This window comes from Sinocyclocheilus grahami, unplaced genomic scaffold (assembly GCF_001515645.1).
Source record: "Sinocyclocheilus grahami isolate Dianchi unplaced genomic scaffold, SAMN03320097.WGS_v1.1 scaffold741.1, whole genome shotgun sequence".
NCBI lineage: Eukaryota > Metazoa > Chordata > Actinopteri > Cypriniformes > Cyprinidae > Sinocyclocheilus > Sinocyclocheilus grahami.
The window spans coordinates 500,979-519,977 of NW_015505920.1; the positions used below are offsets into that span (position 1 = coordinate 500,979).

The window sequence follows — 18,999 nt, forward strand, 5'->3', positions numbered from 1 at the left end:
ATGAAGCTGTTGAGTGAAGCAGTTTGCCCTTCCAGACAATCGTTGGGCAGGGTGTGGGTGTGTTGTTATCTGTGTGTTTGCTCTGCACTTCTTACAGTAGATATAGACTGTCCTCTCTAACACACCCTATCAGACATGTGCTTAATGATCAGGCTGCTTGTGGTCCTATGTTGGTGCTGCATTTGATTTCCTTCCAGCTGGTCAGTTTCATGGAAAGCAGTTCCTATTTCCACACTGTTGCGATCTGAGAGGGTCAGTGAACTGTTTGATGGGGGAAGGATGGTATCATTGCAGTCCTTGTTGGGTTTACCACAGCACTGTAAATTCAGCAGGTATGATGGGATTTCACATGAAAAGGAAGTGAGCCATATTCATTGGAATGCTGGTGACAGCTTTTCAGGTCGACACATGTACGCACAGGTGCCACAACCTGTGTATATCTTTCGGTTAGGCGGTCTTACTGAAAAGATGACGGGAAGTGAATCAGGTGGTTCTAGTTCTGATAGTAGCCGATTAAAATACGATGCCGGGAAATTACAGCGTTCTGTGGAACTTATTACTTAAGTATTGCTGCAAGGTTCATTTTGAAGTATGTCCATCTAATTATAAGATACTTCGGTTCTTTGTTAAAAGTCCTGTTAAAAAGCTGTAAAGCAGAACATATGAAAATCACATCAGTATTTCATAAACATGCTCTCTGTTTACCCACTCCTTCTCTGGTGCAATTATTTCTATAGTTTGATCCTTCATTGGCCTTATTGTGAGAATTATTCTCTAGTCTGATTTAGGCAGTTGCATGAGTGATATATTCCAGGTGCTTTTGCTGGTGATAGTTATTTCATATATATTTTTAAGGCATTTAATTGGCAATGAGGTTCCTTAAAGTCATTAACCCCTTACCTGTCACCCCCCCCCCCCCCCCCCCAGACATAAGGTTGGTCTCTTTTTTAAAGAAGAAAATCAGCAGATTATCGCCAAAGTGGAATGTTTTCAAAAAATTAAAGTATCAAAAAGTTATAGTAGTTTAAATTTACTGTAAAGAAAATGCATTATATTAATTTTATATATAATAAATATTTTACATAACAGGTTTTACTCTAAAATTGGTATAAAATTAAAGCCTTATGTGTCTAAATAAGTTATGTTCCAAATTTGAAGTTGATATGAAAAAAATGTAGGTTCCTGTGAGATTTTATTTAGGGCGTTATACCACAAACAGCCACCGGGTGCCATCCCAACTCCATTGAATTTTTTTAATGCATTTTTCTGTCACAAATGTCTAGATTTCTCTGTCAATATTACTTCTATCTCAAAATATGGAATCCTGAGACTCAAACCTTTCCAATGATATGTTTTTTGTCAAGATTATAAAAAGGTTTGATTCTAAAAGACCGTAATAAATTTTGTAATATGACAATTGACACTGCCCGCTAAGGGGGAGGAGACCGCCAAAAGATTTTAAAGTGCCATTTCCATGGTAACGCAATGTAAGATTTTGATCATATGAACTGATACATACAGAAGTCCTAAGAGGCCGTGGATAATTTATATTTTTTCTTTCTTGTTTCTCGTGATCTCGACATAACAAAATTTGTTTTCTCGTGATTACGACTTTATTTTCTGGTGATCTCGACATAACGAAAGTTGGTTAATCGTTATCACGTCTTAATATTTTATTGTGATCTCGACATAACGAAAGTTGTTCTCCAAGTTACACAACTGCGCCAACAGTTGGCAGTATACACCTGAATGTAACTGATGGTGTTGTATACTGTATATCCACTTTACTGTACGCGTTTGGGACAGAATAAGGACCTTCTTCGTGATCGCTATAATTTGTGCAGTATTTTTCATTACTGATACTTAATTAATTCATAAATGCTTAAATGCTTGAATCAATATGATTAATTTGTTTATCATTAAGTTAGATTTTTCCTTTCTCTTTGGAGTGTTACAAGCTCTTGGTGCTGTGACGAGTTGGCTGCCTCCCCCTAATTATCAGCATCACCCCGTCCCTTAATTGCCGCCCTTCGCCAGGCTCCTGACATGAGTGGGTGCCAGGGCCAGGGCTGGGGGCGTGTGATGGGGCACACCTGAACCGAATGGAGCCTCATCACCGCCGCTGTTTAAATGCCGAGCGGGCCTCTCCTCGGGGGACCGGTCTCTTCCCCGTGCATGCACACTGGTGTCCTCGTGGGTCCAGGAAGGGTGCGTAGAGGGATTCCCGTGCCGCCAGAGTTGTGAGCTACCGGACCTGCGGTCCGGATGGGAACCGCACCCGTTACATGGCCGTCGGGCTAGGATGCCGGGCCGTCTAGTCCCTTCAAGCTCCGTGGGCAGAGAGAAGGACGAAGCCGCTGAAAGAAGCCGCCGCCCCTCGCGCCCCGGATCAGAGAGGGGAGCGCGTGTGGCCGCCGGACTCTGCCCCTTACCTGGACCCCTCCTTCCTGACCACTGCCCTTCCCTGCACGACGAGGACACCAGAACCCCTGTTTTATTTTGGACACTTCATTCCCCTTTTTCCTGGACACTTTGTTTATATTTTGTTAATAAAAGCCTCTCCGAGGCCTGACGCCACACCCACTGTGTCTGTCGTTTGGTCGTCCCACCACAGTGCATAAAGAAGATCTGTAAAGTTGCAAAGACTAAAGTCTCAAATCCAAAGAGATATTCTTTATAAAAGTTAAGAGTCAACCACGCCTACCTAAAATGGCTCGTTCTAACACGCCCCCACATGTCTACGTCACGATGTGGGAAGATTTGCATAACGCCGCCCAAACGTGTGTTTCATTGTGAAAGGGAAACTACTTTGTTTGGCCTTCCAAAAGAGGACGATATCCGCTTCGTCAAATGGGGGGGAAATATCATTATGAAATAAATATTTTTCTCTAATACACATTGGACACAATTAACCGTACCCTTTTATTCAATACTTTTTGAAACCTCCATTTGCCAAAATAGTGTAGAGGTTTTCTCCTATAATGCCTGAGGAGGTTAGAGAACACCTGACAAGAGATCAGAGACCATTCCTTCATCCAGAATCTCTTCAGATCCATTATAAGATTTCTAACAGAGTCGGTCACTTTTTGATTTTTTATCTGTTGGTATTTGATAGAATCAATGATGCCATGTGTCTAAACAAGATGTCCAGGACCTCCAGCAGAAATATTGGCCCACAACATTAAAAGTACAACAGTATATTTCTTGAGGGTTTGCTGCTAAAAAGCTATTTTTTTTAGTTACATCTGACCATAGAAGCCAGTCATGTCTGGCAACTGAATATGCTGGAGATAATTTTTTAAAGGTTTTCTGACCCCGAAACTCAACCTTTTTCTGCAATTCTCCAGCTGTGGTCCTTGGAGAGTCTTTGGCCACTCAAACTCTCCTTCTCACCGTGCATTAGGACGATATAGACACATGTCCTCTTCCAGGCAGATTCATAATATTTTCTGTTGATTGAAACTTCTTAATGATTGCCCTGATGGTGGAAATGGGAATTTTCACTGCTCTAGCTCTTTTCTTAAAGCCACTTTCTAATTTGTGAAGCTCAATTATCTTTTGCTGCACATTTGGCCTTTGTTTTCACTCCTATTTATATTTCTGTGAAACAAAAAGCCATGGCTGGATAATTTCATGTTCATAATCACCCTGGTGTGCTCAAAATTGTGGGGGAAAAAATCAACAGTGATTGATTAGCCTTTATTTATGTATTGTAGATGTTATTACAAAGCAAAGCAAAATTAGCTGAAATATCCACAACATACAGCAAGAGCAAGAGTGTTTATCTGTCGATCAGATGCGCAGTTAAAGTTGTTCATTACTATAGCAACAGTAGATCAAACAATCATTGTAAAAAAAAAAAAAAAACTTTCGTCATGTCGAGATCACTAGAAAACAACTTTCGTTATGTCGAGATCACAAGAAAATATTAAGTCGTGATCACGAGAAAACAAGAAAGAAAAATATTCATAATCCATGGGCTCTTAGGACTTCTGTAGATGCACTTTGGCGTCATGTCAAAAACCTTTCTGTTTCTCTTTCCTTTCTAGCTGCTTTCCTCACACAGACAGTCTGCCTGGATGATACAACAGTAAAGTTTGAGATTTGGGACACAGCCGGACAGGAGCGATATCATAGCCTGGCCCCTATGTACTACAGAGGAGCCCAGGCAGCCATTGTCGTCTATGACATTACTAACACAGTAAGTGCCTGTGATTGTGAAATCAAAACCTTTAAGTCTAAGTTGGATCAGTCTTGTACAGCCAATCATTCACCAGCTGAGGGTTACGTGGCACCTCAGCTGCAATGTGACTTTGCCAGTCATGCATGGGCTCTAATAAAGGCTGACATCACGCCGTTGTGCTCAGCAGAAGGGTAAGGTCTGAATAATAAGGTTTCACCTGACTGACTGCTGGGGTTAATTATTATTCTATAGGATACAGTCAGACCTTTGCTCAAAGTCAAGCAAGTCACAGTGGCAATGCAACTCCTGTTGGCAACCTTAAGCTAATTTATATGAATGTGTAATTATTTTAAAATACAGTGTTTTATTTGTAAATATGTAAAATATTTTAAAGCCTTTTATAAAAAAAAAAACATGCTTATGTATGTAAATAAATTGCAATATCAGTTAATTAAAAATATATGATGCCAAAGCTGTATTTTCAGCATCATTACTCCAGTCTTCAGTGTCACATGATTCTTCAGAAATCACTCTAATATACTTATTTGCTGCTCAAGAAACATTTCCTCTTATTTTTTTTAAAGTTAATATTATTATTTTAAAGTTATTATTATGTTGAAAACAGTTGTGCTTCTTAATATTTTTGTGAAAACCATGATAGCTTTTTTTTTCCAGGATTAAAAAGAATAGCATATATTTGAATCTCTTGTAATGTTATAAATGCATTTGCTGTCACCTTTGATCAATTTAATGCAACCTTACTGAATAAAAGCATTAATTTCTTAAAAATGTTACATACATACATACATATATACATACATATATATATATATATATATATGTATGTATGTATGTAACATTTTTAAGAAATTAATGCTTTATATGCTATAATATATATATATATATATATATATATATATATATATGTGTTAATTTCTTCAAAAAATGAGTTGTACTAAATCAACACATTAAATTGACAGCCCTTTACTCATGATTTAAACAAGTTCTAGTCCTTATCTTTTCATTCATTCGTTTTTTTCCTTTGTTTAACAGTTACTTCTCTGCTGTTTTTCTTTGCACTCTTAGGACACATTCACTAGAGCAAAGAACTGGGTGAAGGAGTTGCAGCGTCAGGCGAGTCCAAATATCGTTATTGCTCTGGCCGCCAACAAGGCAGACCTGGCCAACAAGAGAGCTGTTGACTTTGAGGTATGTTTATATGAACGCAAAACAATCTGTGTGAATCTACTTCTGATATGGTTTTAACACATCCACATACTTTCTTTAGGAGGCGCAGGCATACGCAGACGACAACAGCCTACTCTTCATGGAGACGTCTGCAAAGACCGCCATGAACGTGAACGAGATCTTCATGGCTATCGGTACGATCTCATTTCTCTTACTGACTCTCTTCAAGCCTGGAGCAAAACACAGCAATATGACACCAGTTTCACCTGCCGCAAAAACGCTCAACCAGACACCACGCCTAGTCGTTCAAATACTGATAGCGATTTTATTCAGATCAAATCAACCTAGCACGTTTATGAAGAAATTTTCCTTCTCAATCTCTTTCTTTAGCCAAGAAGCTTCCGAAGAACGAACCGCAGGGTGGAGCAGGGAGTGGCGGACGGGCCAGAGGAGGGGTCGACTTACAGGAGACAGCACCTCAGGGCAGAAGCGGCCACTGCTGTGGAGGCGGCAACTAACCATCGGACCAATCAGCTGGCAGATGCACCCAAGGACTGATACAGACACACAAACACAGTATGAATCCATAGTGTGAGATCCATTCACTTATGACCCAGCTCTAAACTATGGCCAGTTAGACTGTACCATACAGCTTCAGAACTGGAAACTGGCCATTGATACCCTTGTAAATCAACACGTTAATGTTTCAACCAGTTATTCCTCCCAAAAACAGTACATGCACATTCATATACAAACACAAGCTACGACATGTCTCTGCCATCTATGGTTTTCAAAGTTATTCAATTTGTCTTGTGTAGAGTTTGACAAAGCAAAAAGAGACAAACATGTGATCAGATCTAACCAATCACGCTTAAGTCAAAAGAAATTCCAGACTGCTGCTGGTGGAAAAACAAGTTGTCTCTCCTTTGTATTTCCTTATCCTCATTTGCTCGTTTGAATGAAAAATTTAGTGGCGACGCCACTATTCAGACTCGCTCTCCCTTTTGGTGGATGCATACTGCCAGTATTGAGTTACACCTCATCTTTCTCCTGCTCTCCTTGATCACATGTCTCCTTTGTCGGAGAGAGGAAAGATCGGAGATTGAGAAAACAGGCTATTTTCCATCTATGTCAGGCTGTTCTGTAGATCCTGTATTATTTCTATTTTATTAGTCTCTCAGACGTCCACTACTCCAGCACAAATGAAACCAGTATATGATTTGATAGGCTAGACTTCTTTTCTAATCGTTTGCATATATTTACTTGTATATCGAAAATGCATTAACAGGTGGTATAACTCCAATTTGGTTTAGTTTTTTTCCCTTTGCATTAATGAAATGTTTTTGAAATCAGACTTGGAAAAAATACATATAAATGACACGAGGCAAAATCAGCCACCTCTGACCAATATCACAAATATATACGAGGGGGAAAAAAGATAATGTTGCTGTTTTTGTACTCTTGTTTTTTGTTTTTTTCCTGTGAATATGACCCCAATCATTAACCATTTCAATTCAGCACCTTTGTAAGAATTTACTTGTTTTTTTACTTATGGTCTCTTAGAGTGCACTGGGTATTTCTTTGTCCTCTGACAACATGTCATTTTCTGTCAATATTGTTCCCTTCTGTTTAATGTCGCAGGATGTCTCTTTTGACCCACATTTTCAGCATCAATTGTAACCTAGCACAACAAATGTGAACGGTGACCCAGATGTCTCAAGCAAGGTCTGAGGAATGAGGGAGGCAATGGACAAAAACAAATAAATGGAAAAACACAAACCTAATAAACTTGTAATTTTACCAATAAAGGAGGGGAAGGTATACATTCTGTTTGTTGTGGTGTTATTTCTAAAAGTAGGTGGTGATTTGGAGTTTTTTTGTATAAATTTTTTTTATTCCTGTTCTAAATATGGTTGGGAATGGAGAACTGGTTTTTAATTATTCACAGTTACTAAATGGATTTAAAAGACGCTCGTTTTCGTTAATGATTCTCGAATGTGCATCTTTTGCTGCTGTGGAGGGAGCATAGTAAGTAATGGTGTATTCAGTACTATTATGTTTATGTTGTGCTGGCAGTCATGTTGAGTTACTGATGCTATTGTATAAAATCACTGTTCATCGTCAATCATGATTAAGTTCATCCATGAGTGAAAGTGTCCAATAACAGGGTGGTTACTCAGATTAGGCAAATAGTATTTGGCTAGTCATGTGATCTTAACATGGCAGCCCCCCTGAGGGGACCCTCTCCATGTTCAATAAAACAGCTTTTATAAGGTAACAGATTTGATTGGACTATTATTATGATGTGTTCTTGATTTTATACTACTGTTTCAAAATTACTATGCATTTATTTAGGAGTAAAACTTTTTAACAAGGAGAAACATTGCTGAGTGCACCTTTAAGGCTCGACCATGTAGTTCTGACTGGTAGTTCTAAATGCAAATTAGTTTTGTTGTTAGTGATATTTTATCTAAATACATTTTGTTTATATTTCGTTAAATATATACACCATGTGAGGCCAATTTTTAAGATTCAGAGATTTAAAAATATTAAAACGAGAGCGAGCATAAAAAGGTGTTTTCTGTTGCATATAGAAAGGGGTTAGTAAATGCAGAATAACTGAAACGGAATTGTTTCTTAAGATTTCCATCCCTAATCATCAATGTGTAGAAACCTATTTATATTTAGTAGCAAAATGCCTTATGGTTTTTTTTTAAACATTTATTTAAAAAAAAAATCAGTCCAGCTAATGTGTTAGCTGACTGACATTTTAGCAAAATACCAAAATGCATTGTGCTACTAACTATAAATAAGTTTAGATACATATAATTTGAATAAATATGCTTAATTTGCTCTTTTCAAGTGATATATTGCAATAATAAGTAGCTCAAGTGTTTCATGCCCCCCAGTGGAAAGTATTGTAACGTTTAATTCTGTAGCACTAGTACTCCATTTCCCAGCAACCTCCTATAGTGCGCAGGCGCAGTGCAGTGGTCAGAACGCGTATCGAAAACCATCACAAAACTTTATTGAAGCGGCACAGGATGGAAGTGAGCGCGGCGATCCTAGGATAGGAATTGAAGGCTGCTGATATGGCGGACCCGGTGGCACAGACCTCCGTGCAGCCCCGGCTTCAGCAAGCTCAGTCCAGCGGCCCGGCAGGATCCACCCCGCACCCCGGATCCGGGAGCAGCGACCCGGCCCGACCAGGCCTGAGTCAGCAGCAGTGGTCCAGCCAGAAGAAAGCCCAAGTCCGCTCGTTTCCGCGGGCTAAAAAACTGGAGAAACTCGGAGTGTTTTCCTCCTGCAAGGTAACCGAGAGCTCGGCTCATAACAATAGAGCGAGTGCCCGGGCCTGTCATGTGTCACTGCTTCAGTAACAGCCTGCAAACTAGTCACGCATGTGTCCTAGTACCAATACAAATCTAACCTTAACCTTAAAGGTGATTTAAGGTTGGAAAATAAAAACACAAGACTGAAAACTTCTATATGGACTAAAGAATGAAAATTGAATCGCATTTCTAAAAAATGCTTTTAAAATGGGTAGCTTAATATGTTTTATACCAGCTTTTATATAGTGTGAAATTAGCATATGGTGGTTAATTAAATGCATTTATTATGTATGTTTTTAAAACATGCACCATACATGCGACATTTTCAATATATCTCATTGTATTGCCGTGTTATCACCACTGCATTATTATAAATCAAAATGTTTTGTCAGTATTTACCTGATGACCCTGATGTTTACAGTCCTCGTTGACAGTTCTTTAAATCCCAGATGTGTTCTCTTATATTACAGGCGAATGATACTTGCAAATGTAATGGATGGAAAAACCCCAATCCTCCGACAGCTGCTCGTATGGAGCTCCAGCAGCAGGCAGCCAGTCTGACGGAGGCCTGCCGAAGCTGTGGACACTCTTTGGGTAAGATGAATGCCTCTTTGTCGGTTTTATTACATCACACCATATCAGACCCATGACTCTACTTGGCATCATCCAAATAAGCTGGTCCAGCATGATATTGTGCAACAGTGGCCAGCCACTTTTTCCAGTTGCCTTGCTTCTGGATGAATATTTTCCCATAGGGGTTTGAAAAGTTTTCGTTTCAGAGTTATAAACCATGAACCAAGCCATCCAGCTATGAGGTGAACTTACACATTACAAACTGTGATTTAAGCAAAGTATTTAAAAATACTTTAAACACAGCGAAGTGTGAACAATGGACATGGTCTAATTAATAAATATGCAAAAGCACAAAAATAGTAAAGTCAAGTGTAGCAATTATCACCCTAAATGGACAATTTATAAAATATGTTTTGCAAACCAGAAATAAGCAGCGTAAATACAACATTTGTGGATATACAGGTTACTATATGTTAACTGTGTATTTTGCTTCATATAATGCATCATTATTGTTGTTTACATTATCTTGTGTGTTTTTGTATAGCGGAGCATGTGTCTCACCTGGAAAACGTGTCTGAGGAGGAGATTAACCGGTTGTTGGGGATGGTGGTGGACGTGGAGAATCTCTTCATGTCTGTCCATAAAGAAGAAGACACGGACACCAAGCAAGTCTACTTTTATCTTTTCAAGGTAAACAGGCAGATGTGATCTGCTTCATTCATTTTTTTAAAAGTACAAACACACCCAAGATGAATTACTAATATGTTAAAAAGCCTCTAAGATGTTTTTGTTTATCTGTCAGCTGAATATTTCACATTTTTGCCTGTGTGTTTGACTGTTTGTTTCTTTTCTTAGTTGCTGAGGAAGTGTATTCTGCAGATGGGGAAGCCAGTGGTGGAAGGCTCTCTCGGTAGCCCTCCCTTTGAAAAACCCAACATAGAACAAGTACGTGTGTGTTGTGTATAAGAAAGGTGGCAAAACGTTTTCTGCCAGTCACAATCCATGTAAAATGCCTTTATGGGTGAGAAGAAGAGTGGGACATTTGTCTTCTAATTTAGGTCATTATTGTTGTGTGAGTTGTTCTGCACTCAAGATGCTCTCTCTGTCTGTCTCTCTCTCTCAGGGGGTGCTGAACTTTGTCCAGTATAAGTTCAGTCATTTGGCTTCTAAGGAGAGGCAGACCATGTATGAGCTCAGTAAGATGTTTCTGCTCTGTCTGAACTACTGGAAGCTGGAGACCCCATCACAGTTCCGTCAGAGGGCGCAGAAAGAGGATGCGGCCGCCTACAAAGTCGATTATACTAGGTTTGTGTGTTACAGTGGTGGCCAAAATTATTAGAACACTAGTATTTTTACCAGCTCAAAATTTTTTTTAAGTCAGTTATTTCTATCTTTTTCTGTAGTGTGTCAGTAGGAAATATCAGTTTACATTTCCAAACATTCATTTTGCCATTAATTGTAATAATCCGGTGAGATTTTTGTTTGCACAAGGAGTCCGATAACAGCCAGTGCTCCACACAGAGATCTGATCTCACCATCATCCAGTCTGTCTTGCATAAAGAAACAGAAAAAACTCAGATAGACTAAATCCAGAAGAACTGTGGCAATGTCTCTAAGATGCTTCAAGAAACCTACTTGCAAAACTACCTGAAAAACTATGTGCAAATGGACCTCTGACAAAAGCTGTTTTAAACGCAAAGGATGGTGACAAAAATGGTTGATTTAATTTAGTTAATAGAAGTTAATTGATAAAGAAAATCTATTTATGACATTATTTTTAACCGCATCCTCATTTTACAACATTTTTACACAAGTGCCTAAAACTTTTAACAGTACTGTGGCTTTGCAGGAAGGTTTCTTGAAGCATCTTGGAGATGTTGCCACAGTTCTTCTGGATTTAGTCTGTCTGAGTTTTTTTTCTGTGTCTTCATGTCATTCCAGACAGACTGGATGATGGTGAGATCAGATCTCAGTGTGCAGCACTGGCTGTTATCAGACTCCTTGTGCAAACAAAAATCTCACTGGATTATTACAATTAATGGCAAAATGAACAGAAAAAAAATAGATGAAAAAAAGATGATTGATTTCACTCTTTTGAAATATGAGGCATGATACATCAAATGTCAAAATGACATTTATTGAGAATTTTGTAATAAAAGAAATAACATCATATGTTTTTATTTTATTTTACTTACAATAATTTTTCTCCACTAACATTTCATCTGATTCTTCTTATAATGTATATAGATTCATTAGTGTAATTTTGATGTGTTTGAATAAATACATCAACAGTTTTGTGAATTAGTTTGTGTGTGTGTGTGTGTGTGTGTGTTTCAGGTGGCTGTGTTACTGTCATGTTCCTCAGAGTAATGACAGCTTGCCCCGGTATGAGACCTGTCAGGTGTTCGGCCGCAGTCTGCTGAAGTCTATCTTCACTGTCACCCGCAGACAGTTACTGGAGAAGTTCAGAGTGGAGAAAGACAAACTCCCACCAGAGAAACGCACTCTGATCCTCACACACTTCCCCAAGTAAGACACAATACCGTCTTATAATACACACTCCAGCACCATCACTCTCACATAGTGTAATTGAGCATGTGTGTGTGTGTGTGTGTGTGTGTGTACTAGGTTTCTTTCCATGTTGGAAGAAGAAATCTATGGAGAGAACTCCCCCATTTGGGAGGCAGACTTCACCATGCCAGCCTCAGAGGGGACACAGCTGGGGCATCAAACAGGTATGTGATGAGCTGGTTATTAGGGATGAGCATTTAGATTAATTTTGTAATGTAACGACAACTTATTCAAATCTATGTAAAAAAAAAAAAAAGACAAGCATGACATTTTTATTCATAAATGTTTGGCTACATTATCCTTATAATGGTTTCAAAATAAAAAATTCAACAACCTATGCTTTTTAAAGGGGAAAAATTGAGCTATATTCATTACTAAAAACATCAAGAGTTGCAAATAACAAAGAAAACCTAAAGTAGACTGCTACCATAATGAATTCTATGTCAATAAAGGCTACAGTAAATCACATTTTTATCATTTTACATGATCTTAAAGTGTGGCATCCATCACCTGACAAGTGGGTATACACATTTGATACTGTAAACATTCGGTAATCCTGACAAGATTCGTGTCCCAGCTTAGTGTCTTTGGAATGGTCTGTTTTAAAACGAAAAGTGATGCTACTTTTTATTCTTTCTGTCTTAGTGCTGAGTCCAGTCTCGGTGTCTGGCTCTCCTCTCAGTAAAGGCTGCAGTGGTTCTGCTCTGGGTGTTACAGGTTTGGACGTCGCTTCCTCTGAACCAGTAACCGGTAAGAAGATCTAGTTGAAGAATTATTTATTGTGCACTGTGAACTCTGTACTTTAGCATGTAATTGAAGTACACAATCATATATGCATCAGACTTAAAGGGGTCATGAACTGAGAAATCAAAGTTCCCTTGATCTTTTGACACATAACAGGTCAATGTACTATAAAAACATACTGTAAGTTTCAAAACTCAAAACTTTCCCGTTAGTTTAAAAACAGCTTTTATTGAAACCAAGCTCAGAAAATGACTCGTTTTGGAATGTGCCACTTTATGACGTAATAGTGTCGCTAAGCACCGCCTCCGCAGGAGAAGATCAACGCCTGCTTCTACAGCACTGCCTCTTTAGCTCCGCCCACTGATACGCGTCTGTAGTAGAAGGAGAGGAAATACTAGAGTGACGCAAACACAGGATTACTCCATCATCAGAACCATACAGATGACATTACAAGACACTGTGTAGTGTAAGATGTGAACATTTTTCTTTGAATTGTCATCATTGTGATCCTAACATATCTAGATCGGATGCGAGCGCTGTTGTATCATGTCGCGAATCAATTTCTCTTTCAGGTCAGAAGCGGCGTGAATGCTTGACTGTCAGAAATAGAGCGGGACATCAGTTTACTGTCTGGGATTTGTTGTGTCAATCTGTGCTGCATCCAGTGTAGACAGAATCACTGATTATAATGGGTTCTGCTGTCTATAGTCGCGTTGTGCCGCGTCGTGTCCGGTGTAAACACACTGGGTAAAATTAGCAAAGAGCTCCAGATTGCGTCATTGAATCACTGATTGTTTGTTTGCTTTACTTTGCTACTGATTCATTTTTAAACAAGACGGTATGATGCAGGCTTTTCAGAAAGACTGAAAGTAAACGATGATGCAGCGCTGAGTCTGACTAGAGCGGATCCAACAGTAATGTCGCAACACAGAAGTGAGAGTAAACGAGCTTTTACCACTATTGCATTGTCTGTTCCAGACCGTTTGATATATACTGAGTATTTATACGTTTTTAACCCAAATTACCCATGTTGTTTTCAGAGTATGTCACAGCAGCGTCCATCTGGTATTTTAATATGTGAAACTGTTAGCCAATCACAGCAGTGGGCGTTTACTTGCGAGTCTTTGGATGTGCAGCGTACCTGTGTTTGTGTATTTGGCGTAACGTTAACTCTAGTGTGAAGGCGCACGACTCGCCGTCGTTTTCTCTCACATGCGCAAAGAGCGAGAGCCTTACATAACATGCAGAATTGATGCACTACATGTAAACGATATACTTTGTCGTTCCTTTGGAATTCTTCAGCTTTTAAGAACTGCCAGGTTTTCCTGTAGTAGGCGGAACTAATGCGCAAACGACAATCTCATTGGCTGGTGCTCACCTATTATTGTCCCTGTTTTGATTTCAGCAAATCAGTTCAAGCGAACGCACACAACCTGATTAATATTCATGAATCCAGTAGCTCATTAATCCTTAGTGTGTTTTTATATTGTTCTTATTAGTAGAATTCGTATAATAATAATAATAATATCTTATCAGTATTATTGTTCGTTTTTTTTTTTACAGGAACACTGAATGACCAAAAAAAGCACCAGCACCAGTCCTAAGTTCATGGTTACCCAGTTTTAATTCTAATTACTAAACTTCTATTATTAAATAATACTTGATTATCATACTATAATGCTTGACTGCTTGACCGACTGATATTAAGAGTGTACTTTCAGATATTTAAAAAGCTGTACCATTTTACAAACATTATATATGTTTGTAAAATGGCATAATTTTATATGTATGTATGTATGTGTGTGTATATATATATATATATAGTAGTATTTCATAATAGTAATTACTAGTAATAATAGTATTTCAGTCTAGCGAGTAAACAAAAAAATATACTAGCCAATGGCGATTCAATTGCCAAGGTGTCCATTGAGGGTTGGTAAGTGAACCTCAGAGAACATTATAAAATAATAATAAAAAATGCAGTTCCTGACCCCTTTAAGAATGATGTTGTCAAAGATCATGGAAATCATTGTGTGATAAATTGTCTCTCAGGAGAGAAGCGAAAGCATCCCGAGGCACTGACACTTGAGGATGCCAAGCGGATCCGAGTTATGGGCGACATCCCCATGGAACTGGTCAATGAAGTCATGAAGACCATTACAGACCCTGCTGCCATGCTGGGGCCAGAGGTCAGAGTTCATCACACCCTTATGATAGCTTTAAAAGTATAGTTCACCCCAAAATGAAGATTTGATGAAAATTTACTCAGGCTATCAAATATGTAGAAGAGTTTGTTTCTTCATTGAAACACATTTGGAGAAATTAAGAATTACATCACTTGCTCACCAATGGATCCTTCATTCTGACGGCACCCATTCACTACAGAGGATCAATTGCTAAATTTCTACAAATGTGTCCCGATGAAGAAACAAACTCTTCAACATCTTGAATGGCCTGAGGGTGAGCAAATTTTCATTTTTGGGTCAACCATTCCTTGAATATAGCATGAGGTTTTTCTAGAACATCCTGTGTTTTGTGATTATACTTTTGAAGAGTGAAATGAATGATTTGTCATTTGTTTGCTGGTTTCCCAGACTAGTCTGTTGTCTGCAAACGCAGCTCGTGACGAGACGGCTCGTTTGGAGGAGAGGAGAGGCATCATTGAGTTCCATGTGATTGGTAACTCTCTCTCTCAGAAGTCCAATAAGAAGATTCTAATGTGGCTCGTGGGCCTGCAAAATGTTTTCTCCCATCAACTTCCCCGCATGCCCAGAGAGTACATCACACGTCTTGTGTTTGACCCGTAAGTCTACAGGGGACCCCTTCCTTTTTCCAGAGAGCCTGCTACTCTCCTCAACCTTTGCCTGTCAGGTTTTATGTCTCGCTAGCCTCCCCTCAGCCTCTTTTGACCCGGTGTCCTCTGTGTGACCTCAGGAAGCACAAGACTTTGTCTCTGATTAAAGATGGCCGTGTGATTGGAGGGATCTGCTTCAGGATGTTCCCCACTCAGGGATTCACAGAGATCGTCTTCTGTGCGGTCACCTCAAACGAGCAGGTCAAGGTACGGAGATGCACTCAGTGGTTCTCAACCAGGGGGTCTTAGCAAACTTCCAAGAGGGAAGTCTTGTTTTTATTGAAGAACATAGTTTTTATAACTGAATTAATTGCATAGTGAATTGTGATTAAAATTAATCATGGGTAATTAATTCAGTATATCAATGCTCTTAAAATATTGTTTAGGGGAGGTTTTGGGCAACATGGGGGCCATCAGGTCAAAAAAGTTGCCAACCACTATTCTAAACTGCAGTGAGCAATTAAAAACTGCTTCCTAATAAACTAAGTATCTCACAATATAAATTTACCAAAAAAAAAATAAGGCAGCATGGTAGGCATGCTTCACTCTTAAGCCAATCCCAGAATGCACTGCTGTAGGTTTGCTCATTTTATTTTACATGGACTAAAAAAAAAAAACATTATTCTGCATTAATTTATTTAAACCATCCATCCACATTAATCACAGAAATTGTCATATTAATATGTAGATGAATAGCTCTTTTGTTTTGTGGCATGGCGTGTTTGAATTTATGTTTTGATGAATGAATTTTGTGTGTGTGTGCGTCCATGTTTAGGGCTATGGCACACACCTGATGAATCATCTTAAGGAGTACCACATCAAGCACGGCATTCTGTACTTCCTCACTTATGCTGACGAATATGCCATCGGCTACTTCAAAAAACAGGTACAGTTCCATCCACTCTCGTTCAGACGTTTTACATTTTCTGTTTTTCCACTGCACAGCTTCACCTGTTGAACCCTCGTTCTGTCGGTAGGGCTTCTCCAAAGACATCAAAGTGCCGAAGAGCCGATGTCTTCTGTGCGGTCACCTCAAACGAGCAGGTCAAGGTACGGAGATGCACTCAGTGGTTCTCAACCAGGGGGTCTTAGCAAACTTCCAAGAGGGAAGTCTTGTTTTTATTGAAGAACATAGTTTTTATAACTGAATTAATTGCATAGTGAATTGTGATTAAAATTAATCATGGGTAATTAATTCAGTATATCAATGCTCTTAAAATATTGTTTAGGGGAGGTTTTGGGCAACATGGGGGCCATCAGGTCAAAAAAGTTGCCAACCACTATTCTAAACTGCAGTGAGCAATTAAAAACTGCTTCCTAATAAACTAAGTATCTCACAATATAAATTTACCAAAAAAAAATAAGGCAGCATGGTAGGCATGCTTCACTCTTAAGCCAATCCCAGAATGCACTGCTGTAGGTTTGCTCATTTTATTTTACATGGACTAAAAAAAAAAACATTATTCTGCATTAATTTATTTAAACCATCCATCCACATTAATCACAGAAATTGTCATATTAATATGTAGATGAATAGCTCTTTTGTTTTGTGGCATGGCGTGTTTGAATTTATGTTTTGATGAATGAATTTTGTGTGTGTGTGCGTCCATGTTTAGGGCTATGGCACACACCTGATGAATCATCTTAAGGAGTACCACATCAAGCACGGCATTCTGTACTTCCTCACTTATGCTGACGAATATGCCATCGGCTACTTCAAAAAACAGGTACAGTTCCATCCACTCTCGTTCAGACGTTTTACATTTTCTGTTTTTCCACTGCACAGCTTCACCTGTTGAACCCTCGTTCTGTCGGTAGGGCTTCTCCAAAGACATCAAAGTGCCGAAGAGCCGATACCTTGGTTACATCAAAGACTATGAGGGAGCCACGCTGATGGAGTGCGAGCTCAATCCCAGAATACCCTACACCGAACTCTCACACATCATAAAGAGGCAGAAAGAGGTGAGAGTGCACAGATTTACCCTGCTGCTGAAGAGGAATTACATTGTGTTGGTTTATCCAGTGGTATTACGTTGTGTATTGGTGTAAATGATAGGTTGTTTTTGTTTGTTTTGTTTTTAATATATTTCAAAATATCCAAAATTGGCTGCACACATTACATTTTGTCAATTTGTCAACAATTTTTAGAAAAAGGCAGCCAGTCTTTGTAATATGACTATGGGTTTGTTGTTGTCTGCTGTAGATCATCAAGAAACTGATTGAGAGGAAACAGAATCAGATCAGGAAAGTGTATCCTGGTCTCACCTGCTTTAAAGAGGGTGTGCGGCAGATTCCTGTGGAGAGTATACCAGGCATCAGTAAGTGTGCACTCATGTCTTAATAGTGCCTATGATACATACAGTACAGAATTCTTCCATTCTCACACACTCTCTCCCTTCCTTTTTTCTTGAGGAGAGACTGGTTGGAAACCTAGTGCCAAGGAGAAAAGGTCAGAGGAGAATTTATGCATATTTATTCTGAAATCTTAGACCATCTGTGTGTCTGTATTAGATCATAGAAGAACTGCATCTTACCGATGATTTTCAAAGGTTTGGGCTCAGTAAGATCATGCTAAAATCATTTAAGTTATTTTTTTTCCTCAATGTACACACAGCACCCCATATTGACAGAAAAACACAGAATTGTTGACATTTTTGCAAATTTATTAAAAAAGAAAAACTGAAATATCACATGGTCCTAAGTATTCAGACCCTTTGCTGTGACACTCATATATTTAAGAAATTAATACTTTTATTCAGCAAGAATATGTTAAATTGACAGAAAAACTTTTGTAATATGTGACCCAGGACCACAAATCATAAGTAGCATGGGTATATTTGTAGCAATAGCCAAAAATACATTGTAGGGGTACACATTTTTCTTTTATGCCAAAAATCATTAGGATATTAAGTAAAGATCAGGTTCCAAGATATTTTGTAAATGTCCTACCTTAAATATATCTAAAATGTATTATCATTAGGGGTGCAACGGATTGTAGATGATCCGTGATCCGTACAGATCAGGTTGCGCGGTTCGGCACTAATGAGATTCGCGGATTAACTGTTAGGTTTAACCATCATAGAGTTAAAGTTGATCATTTGCACGTGTTTTGTCTTGCCAGTTTACACATTCAAGCAATTTTAACTCGCGCGCTGTTTTCTGAGCGCTCAGTCGCTGCTGCACACACCCGAAGCGTGCAAACGCAGAGAGAGAGACACCGCGTGAGAAGCGAATTGATTCCTCTTTCACATACACACAAAGTTATGTTAAAATACCCGTTTTGGCAAGCATTCTAGTAAACACAGTCGGTTATGTCTTAAGTGAACGTAAACAGCTGAGGAAAAAAAACGGATGTGTGTCAGTATTAGGTCCGTGCTTTTGGTCTTAAAGAGACAGCAGCCAATAAATACCTGTTTCTGTCTGCTAATCAAATAACACCACAGCTCTAACAAAGATTAATCTGTATTTAACTTATGCAGTGAGCACTATTGTGTTATTTTACACTTAATTATTACATTTCTGCACCTGAATGCTACTGTTACTGACTTAATTTG

The 18,999-nt window shown here is 38.9% G+C and overlaps 2 protein-coding genes across 2 annotated transcripts; both read left to right on the plus strand.

The window, feature by feature from the left end:
• The first annotated feature begins 279 nt into the window (after positions 1-279).
• On the plus strand, positions 280-7,014 carry LOC107560748 (ras-related protein Rab-5C-like). The gene is made up of 5 exons (XM_016245005.1): positions 280-332; positions 3,955-4,201; positions 5,270-5,392; positions 5,472-5,565; positions 5,762-7,014. The coding sequence occupies exons 1-5, from the start codon at positions 280-282 to the stop codon at positions 5,887-5,889; spliced, it is 645 nt and encodes a 214-aa protein (XP_016100491.1). The 3' UTR covers positions 5,890-7,014.
• Positions 7,015-8,350: 1,336 nt separating this feature from the next.
• On the plus strand, positions 8,351-17,934 carry LOC107560749 (histone acetyltransferase KAT2A-like). The gene is made up of 15 exons (XM_016245007.1): positions 8,351-8,682; positions 9,174-9,297; positions 9,821-9,966; positions 10,132-10,221; positions 10,400-10,581; positions 11,614-11,805; positions 11,905-12,011; positions 12,493-12,597; positions 14,644-14,780; positions 15,186-15,394; positions 15,526-15,652; positions 16,221-16,331; positions 17,264-17,407; positions 17,649-17,763; positions 17,858-17,934. The coding sequence occupies exons 1-15, from the start codon at positions 8,464-8,466 to the stop codon at positions 17,932-17,934; spliced, it is 2,085 nt and encodes a 694-aa protein (XP_016100493.1). The 5' UTR covers positions 8,351-8,463.
• Positions 17,935-18,999: the final 1,065 nt, after the last annotated feature.

Excerpts from the sequence above, each read along its gene's own strand:
- LOC107560748 (XM_016245005.1), top strand. The coding sequence starts at position 280 with ATGGTATCATTGCAGTCCTTGTTGGGTTTACCACAGCACTGTAAATTC. Across the intron at positions 5,393-5,471 it reads AGAGAGCTGTTGACTTTGAG|GAGGCGCAGGCATACGCAGA; the intron begins GTATGTTTATAT and ends TACTTTCTTTAG. Across the intron at positions 5,566-5,761 it reads CGAGATCTTCATGGCTATCG|CCAAGAAGCTTCCGAAGAAC; the intron begins GTACGATCTCAT and ends CTCTTTCTTTAG.
- LOC107560749 (XM_016245007.1), top strand. The coding sequence starts at position 8,464 with ATGGCGGACCCGGTGGCACAGACCTCCGTGCAGCCCCGGCTTCAGCAA. Across the intron at positions 8,683-9,173 it reads GAGTGTTTTCCTCCTGCAAG|GCGAATGATACTTGCAAATG; the intron begins GTAACCGAGAGC and ends CTTATATTACAG. Across the intron at positions 12,598-14,643 it reads TTCCTCTGAACCAGTAACCG|GAGAGAAGCGAAAGCATCCC; the intron begins GTAAGAAGATCT and ends ATTGTCTCTCAG.